Genomic DNA, 7,962 nt, shown 5'->3' with positions numbered 1-7,962 from the left:
AGCACCTCCTCCCCCCCACCACCTCCTCCTCCTCCTCCTCCTCCCCCGGTTATTCCAGAGAAGAAGGCACCAACCAGGAATATAGCTGAAGTCATCAAACAGCAAGAAAGCTCAAAAAAAGCCTTACAGAATGGACAGAAAAAGAAAAAAGGCAAAAAAAGCAAAAAACGTGAGAACAGCATATTGAAAGAAATTAAAGATTCTCTAAAATCAGTCTCGGACAGAAAATCAGAGGAAGGTTCACGACCCTCCACCCGTCCCTCCACCCCACAAAGGTCGCTTCATGACAACCTTATGGAAGCAATTCGGGCAAGCAGCATAAAGCAATTAAGGCGGGTAAGTAAGAGATCCTATTCCAGTAACTGATTGTGGTTCAGATATAGCACAAGCTCAATTTAATTTTAGTACATATATATATTTAATAAAAAGAAATTCTTAGAAATGTGAGCATAAGAAAGCACTTGGGAGGATGCTTTCCTCTGATCAGACTTTTCTCAGCACACTGATTTCTGTGTGACTGTGATTTTGACCAAAAGTGGGGTACTTTCCCAGATTCAGGCTTGTTATGGGAGATGGCGCGTAGCATAGGGCTCTTGGTAGTGTGTCTCTGGTAGGAATTTTGCCATCCAGATTGTACAGCGAATGTAATGAACACCCTCCCCACTCCTGTTTCGTAGGTGGAGGTACCAGAAGCCCTTCGGTGAAAGCCTGGATGACAGAAGAAGCAGAGCACTGCAGTGGTCGAGGGGAGGCTACTCGTCCATTCACTGGTGGTAACATAGACTGTCTAGCAAGCTGCTTCCAAAGCACACTCTTAGATTCAAACCATTTCTCTTATTTCAAAGACATAAAACTGCTAAATATGAAACAATGCTTTAATTACATTTGCCTTGTAATCTGTAAATATGGAAATAATTTTTTATTTAATGAGATTTCTATTGAGAAATTGCTGCTTATTTAGATATTCTTTTCAATATCTGATTGCACATCACTGGACAAGTTCTTCACACTGAGATGTAATAGTTTACCAACCTGTGGTTTCTTTCTCTTTTTCTCTTTTTTCCATGAATTTACAATAAATGTGGTTTGAAGCTTTCAAGCAGACACAGTCCTGGGTTTCTGTGAGTGAAAACCTACCAGATGTTTGTGTCAAGCTCATGAGCATTAGGGAAGTATCCTGGGAAAGAACCTGAGATCTTTCTCAGCTGCACCCATCAAGTCTGCTTGGAGGATAGTACCTGAGCCCATATATTAGTGCAGTTTCATACTGACATGGGAAAAAAGGTTCATAAGGCTATATACAACTAAAATTAAGCTGTGGGCTGTGTCAAGTCACTGGTGTTGCGTACCAGGTCCTAAACCTTGATCTAACAGAAGGGGAAGTGGGTGATGAATAGAGCTGCAGTTCATGTTGACTTAAAGGTTAAAAATTAATGTAGATATTTTAAGGATGCAGCAGAATTATTCAACTGAGATCCATTCCGTACAACCGCACACTGCTGTATCTAGGCAGAAATAACCCCAGTGCAGACATTCAGTCAGGCAGAGAAACTTGAAAATCAGTCTGGCATTCAGGTGTAAAACGACTTTCATATGATATCAGCTGACAACAAGCGGGGTGTGAACTGTCAATATGATATGGTGGAAGCAGCGCCAATATCGTTTGGAGATGCACAGCTGGAGGTATCACATCACAGGCGATGGCATGAATAGCCCTTCTTCATGTAGGACTAGACATCTCCCTCTGTCAGATTAGTTATGGTTCTGGGTGCTTCAGCTAGCGTGAAGGTAGGGATAACATGAAGAAAACTGAGCAGTGGCCAAAATGTTGAAAGGCAAGAGGAGATATATGTTTAGAAGCACTACTAAATATTAATCAGTTTGCTCATTTCAACAATAAATAACAGAATTAGTACTTCTTTTACATAAAACCACACCAAAGAGAAGTAATTACTTAAGGTTACTCAACATTGCAGTGGTACAGAAATAATACAGGTAAGCTTGTATCTAGAAATATTCATGAGATGGATTTCCCCAGAAAGAGGAACAAATTACTGGAGGGAAATGAAGCATAACGGAGAGGGGATCCATTAGTGAATTGTCAGCAGTGTTACTGTTATGGCAAGAAAATGGTGCAGATGATACCTTTTTGCTTTTGTATTTATTGACTAGAACATACCAAAAGCAATTTATAACTAACTGAAACACTTTCCAACATTTTTCCTCTTGCCTCAGGATCATAACAACTTGTGAGTATTTCTAGACCCAGTATCACAAGAAATACGGTACGTACAATTAGTCTTTAGCTGCCTTTATAATTGCATAGGCTCTTATAGCATAAAAATCAACCTATGGTCAGTCTCCCATGACCAAATGGAAGCTGGAGCTTGGGATCTTCTGAGGATGGAAGCAATGCTAGAACGCAGACCACAGTCAGGAGGAGACCTGCGACCCCAGACCTTGTCCCCAGCAGCTTTGTGAAGGACGAGAAACAGCAAAATGTTTAATCATGCCAGAAGCAGCTAAGCAGTTGCAAGGGAGAACGAAAGATAGGGAGGGAACTCAGGGAAAGCACAATGGAGAGGATTTGGAGGAAGACAAGAAAATGTTTAAAAAAAACAAAACCAAGCCTTTAAGGAAAGAGGGAGAGTGAGAAGTGAGGAAACTATCTGTATGGGAGGTGAAAACTGATATAGGAAAAGAAGACAATATAGAAGAAAATGAATACTGAAAAGTGGCAGATGAGAGAAGAGAAGAGAAGAATGCGGAAGAAGAATAAGAAAACCTAGAAAAAGGAATGTAAGATTCATCTTTCAGGTCAGTAAGAGCTGCTGGAGTTACTCTTTTGCAGAAGGGGAGGGCGATGGGCACAGCCCTTGCGAAGGCTCAGCTGGAGCTGCTGACTGCAGTTGCTGACAAGTGGCTCATCGGTCCTTTCTGGTGCTGTGGCCGGCTCTGGCGATGGAGATTAGTGTTTCAGCTAAAATATAAAGTCACGGAAGCGGCAGCCATGTGTGGTTATTTAAGGTCTTGTGGCACACTCCCTCACGGTCAGTCCTGTGCCTTAGCCAAAGTCTAATCTGGGTAGTTACCTTCTGCCTACATAAATTTTGCAGCAGTTTCACTTGGAGGCATTTCAAAGCCTGTCTCCTATTTGCAGAGTTACGAGGCAGAGCCCCCGAAAACACCTTGTTGAGGTTTTGATGCCCCACTGAAGGGAAAGGCAGCCCCCTTCCCTCCTCAGGTGGGTGTCAGCCCTGCTGCTGACAGCGCTGAGCTTCCTCATGGATACTTCCAAGGAGCAATCTGTTTTCCTTTCAAATAGGCAAGCGAGCACTGTATGACAAGCATACAAAACCCCTCTGGGAGGTACTGTGCTGCCTTCCCGGACTGGAAGATGGTTTAGCAGGAGCCAGGAGGTGCCATGCTGTGTTCCCGTCTGGGGAACAAATACCCTGCAACTGCGCATTTCCCCTGGGGCCCAGGTCCTGCCTGTAAGCTCAGTTCACTTTCTGTACCCTTCCCTTGAGTCACAGGGAGGCAAATCATCTCCTTTGAAGGCCTGACTGCCTCTTGTTTGACCTGTAAGGAAGGTGGCCCCTGGGTCAGCTCCTCCACATCCAGTGCTGTGCCCCCATCGGAGCTGGACGCGGTGTTTGGACAAGGGAGCCCCAGGATGCAGGTGTGCTCCTCGTTTGGACTCATAGGGCTCTCTGCAGTGGGTGGCCGTCCGCTTGTTCTCAAAGACCAGTCAGAGAAACAAACACACCAAAATCTGTCCAAATGAATTGGTCAGCAATAAAAGAGCTGCAAAGGATAACTAAGTGCTTGCTATCACTGAAGAGGTAAAGGGACAGGAGAGGACAATGGGTTATAATGTCTTTAGGAACAGACCATATATTCTTAGAACATTATTTATCTCCTCACGAGTTGCAGAAATAACCAGCCCATTGACGAGCAGAAATACTGTAGCTTCCCAAGGAAGAAAAAAAGCAAAACCTGCCTCCCCTATTTACACTGAGCCAAATCTCTCCTGTGAGTGTTCCCCCAGATTCAGGCTGGGGGGCAGGAGGGGAGGGCTGGGTACTGCGTAGGCCACGCAAGCTTCACACTGTGGTTGAGACTGACACGGGGTCCTCCCACCACCCCACAGCTACCCTGCCCCGTGGGCTGCTGTGGTGCCGCTGCAGCAGTGATCTGCCACCCAGCTGCACCGGGCAAGGGCTGCAGCCTTGCGTGGTGGTTGGAGGCTGTGCCACCCTGTGAAGCCCCACGCTCCAGGTGGTCCGACAAGGAGGCGCTGCCTCCATTGCAGCTTCATGCTTTGGCCCTTCCCCACAACGTGTATCCATATGAGCATCCGTGCTGTGTAACATGGTGCGAAAGAGCTGACCTACCGAAACACCAGAAATATCAGAGCTTGACTGTTACCTGTAATTCCAGTACTTGGCCCTGTAGTTTGTGCCTCGTCACCTAGGGAAGTGTCTGAGCTTACAGAAAGAAAAGGATCTCATAAAACTCCAAGGGATTTTATTTCCACATCTTCTGGAAGTTTTCTGCCTCCTGCCGAGTCCCCTGTTAGATGTTCTGGACAGTGACACACATGGCTGTGCAACTGGGGGGTTTAGCTGGGGGTAGAGGTGCTGGTCCAACAGCCCTACAGAGGTGCTTCCTTCCCACCAAACAGGGCAGGTGGCCAACGAGGCTCCTTCCAGGCGAAGCCACATCCATTTCTGGAGGCCGAGCCTGCGCTGCACGCAGCCAGGAAGCCAGAGGAGCTGGTGCAGCACAGTCCCAGCATGGCGTGGTGGGAGAATGGATGTCCCGGGGCATGGGAGGCCCCAAGGTGGAGAGGAGCAGGAGGTTATGGCCAAGGCCTCTCCCTTGCCCGCACACTAGCACAACACAGGCGCAACCCTCCCAGCACAGAAGAGAAGCTGTGAGTATTCAAGACTTCCATGCCACCACTCATATGGTTTCCTCAGAAGTTCATCAGATCTATGGAAGTAATGATTAAGGCAGAGCAGCTCCACAGCCAAAACAGAGAGGACTTGTCTGTAGGTTGTTTAGAGAGTGACACATAACTACCATGAGGTAGCCATGAAGGGGATATGTGCAATGCCTGGATATAAGGGGAGAGGTAGCTCCAAGAACTATTCCTGGGTGCAGGCCCAAGTGAAACAGCATCTGGAAGAGTGTGTACAATGCCAGTAACTAACAGCCAGAAAAAATTGTTTTGAATCAGAAGAGGGGCAGAAAATGGCTAGGATAATTGGGGAACTGGAGAGGCTGTCCTATGAGAGAGATGAGAACAGGTGGTGGGATCAGCCTAGTCAAACAAAGGCTCAAAAGGATTTCAGCTCATGTCTATAAATACTGCGAGGGGGAAAGAGCTACAGGACACTGAGAGCAATAGGAAAAAAAAGGACAGAAAATGTGCATGACTGCATTTGGATCAGAAATGAGAAGAAATTTCCTAAATCTTAGAACAAGGAGGTTCTTGGAACAGCATTCCCATTAAAAAAGAATGGGCAAATTCACCAACTTACTGTTAAAAGAATGCAAGAAGCTTATGAAAAGGATACTATGGTATGGTGCTTTCAGCAGCAGAAGCCTGAAACTGGTAACACAGAAGCTCCTGCCATGGTTATATTAATGCTCTTAAATGTGATAACTCCACAGGATCTGCAAGCTGGAATAGTATTGAAAGTTGTAAAAATCTCCTACAATTTGTAGTAAGATGCTTTATTTTCAAATCCATGCAAGTCAGAGGTAACTTTAGAAAAAGACTATCACATGGAAGCCAAAGTCTTCTACTAGATGCTGGCTTAATACCATCTACGCTTGATACCAACAGGAACCAAATACTTACAAGAGGGAGCAGAATTTGGTTCACATATTGATAAGCCCAGCACTGTACATACACTGTCTTGGTCTGACAGAGCTCCATTTCCAAAACCCTGCACTTAAGACAGAATTCATTTTTATATTCATTCCTCAGAAGTTACAACACAAGTTTACTTTGACTTGCCGGTTCAATGAATTCATTTTGAATTTTACGTTCTTGAATAGGATAGTGATAGTTGTGCCTCACACACAAGGAGAAAACCTGCAACCAAGAGATAAAGCCTTGCTCAGAAATTAAATTGTGTGCCTGTGTCACTGAGAAGATGCTCTTTAGAAGCACCTGGTGATTTGGAGTGGCCACTTTTATATAAGTAGCATGAGATATTTTTCTTTTCAGACATGCAAAATGTCAGCCCACTGACGATGTTTCAAGTTAGGCACTTCTAAATGAAGTTTCTGAACCAGACTGTGATTTTTGCAGTATTTTGGTCATTTTATTTTATCTGACAGTTCTCTTGGTCTTAGAAGTACAGAGGACTCATGTTTAAGAGCTGCTAGTCAGAAAAGACCTTCATCATCTGAGGACAGACATCTCAACATCCCACCTCTCGGCTGGGACTTGGGCTTCCCAGTCCTCAGCCTCACCCCAAGCTGCCAAGACCCGGAGCCACAAAGGAGGAGGATTACGGGCAAGGGGTACCATCACAGCTCGGGTGGGCAAAGTGAAGGTATGAATCTGGATGAAGTAAGTGGGCTACTGGTAAGGTTTAGCTGTGGCAGGGTAGCTCCCAGCATGGACTGGCCGTTTCCCCCCGGTCCGTGCTGCTCCCCAGCTTGCCAGGGCTGTCCTGCGAGGGGAGCATGGGCTGAAGGTCCATTGCAGCTTTGGGTGGACTCAGCCTTGCGCTGAAACTGGAAGGTGAAAGAGCGAACTGCAGCTAATGCACAGCAGTTGAGTGGCTTACTTTCTGTGAAGATAGTGGAAAAATAGGGCAATTGTCACCAACCATCACCAACCGGCTGTGGGGTAGCTGGTGCGTTATCAGACTAGATGTAACTGTTCTGTGTGAAAAAGATGGCTCAGTCCAAAAGAAAAATGGAGATATGGAAAAATTCTGCCCTTGTTGAAAGCAGGGCAACAGCCTGCCTGTCAGGTGTATTTATTTCTACCATCTGTAACATTTGACTATTTTCAGCTTCAAATGAAAATGAATTTTATAAAGCCTTTTTAATGGCAAAAAATTGAATTATTTTCTACAGAACTCTAACACAGGGAAAGATGCTTCTCTTTCCTTAAAATACTGTCACAGTGAAAATTCTCAGTGAGTTTCTGGTAAGAGCCAGAACATGTATCCCAGAGCCAAGACTGAGGTTATGTCCTGGGCTGTGCTTCTGCTATTTGTGTACTCTGGGGTATATTGCTTAATTTCTTGTGCCTCTACTTTGCCTTGGAGATATCAGTACTGATCTGCCTCACAATACTGCAAGGCTATGTTCACATAGACTCAAGTGTGCTCCAAGATCCTCAGACATCAAGAGCTATTAGATGCATTATTTTTATTTTTATTTTAGCTAACAGGAATGTTTTGACAGGCTGAATATAAGTGAATATGATGAGTGTCAGTGTATTTCTAAGCAGTAAGAGAAACACAGCCCATGACCCAGTGCAGGAAATTTTGTAAATGCAGATGAAGCAAACTCTGAGGACAGGAATCCCAAGGCTGACTCGGCCGTGCAAGAGTGCTGTCGAAGGGAAGACATGCCATTTCTGTCATTTAGTCACCTAAGAAACAAGCCTATAAGGAACAGAAAGGACAGTCAGAAATGCTTATGCACCCTGAGGAGGATCAATTGGGTTTGTTTCCCAGGAGAGGCCTAGGAGACAATTTCACCAGACTAACCAAGTATAACCTCTATCCATCAGACTATTTTTCTTGCGTGGGAGATACCTGAAGTTTCAATTCCATAGGTAAGAAATTTGTCCCTTCTACACCCCGTTACGCCTTTCTGCTGAGAGCATAGGTCAATCCTCCCATAAAGGGCTAAATATTTCCTGGGTTTTTATTTCCAGGGCTTTTTCTGAGAAACATTTGGAGCCATAGCTTTATTTTTTTA

At 45.0% G+C, this 7,962-nt stretch overlaps 1 protein-coding gene across 1 annotated transcript in view; it reads left to right on the top strand.

Moving 5' to 3' along the window:
- The window catches only part of LMOD2 (leiomodin 2), a 6,754-nt gene extending 5,658 nt beyond the window's left edge, over window positions 1-1,096 (top strand). The window contains exons 3-4 of the mRNA XM_009286793.2: window positions 3-336; window positions 678-1,096. Coding sequence (XP_009285068.1) covers window positions 3-336; window positions 678-704 — 361 coding nt within the window. The 3' untranslated portion in view covers window positions 705-1,096. The remainder of the gene's footprint in view (window positions 1-2; window positions 337-677) is intronic.
- Window positions 1,097-7,962: the final 6,866 nt, after the last annotated feature.

Source organism: Aptenodytes forsteri, unplaced genomic scaffold, assembly GCF_000699145.1.
Source record: "Aptenodytes forsteri isolate BGI_AS27 unplaced genomic scaffold, ASM69914v1 Scaffold166, whole genome shotgun sequence".
NCBI classification, from domain to species: domain Eukaryota; kingdom Metazoa; phylum Chordata; class Aves; order Sphenisciformes; family Spheniscidae; genus Aptenodytes; species Aptenodytes forsteri.
Note: the sequence above shows the minus strand (reverse complement) of the source record. Positions and strands in the feature narration are given on the sequence as shown.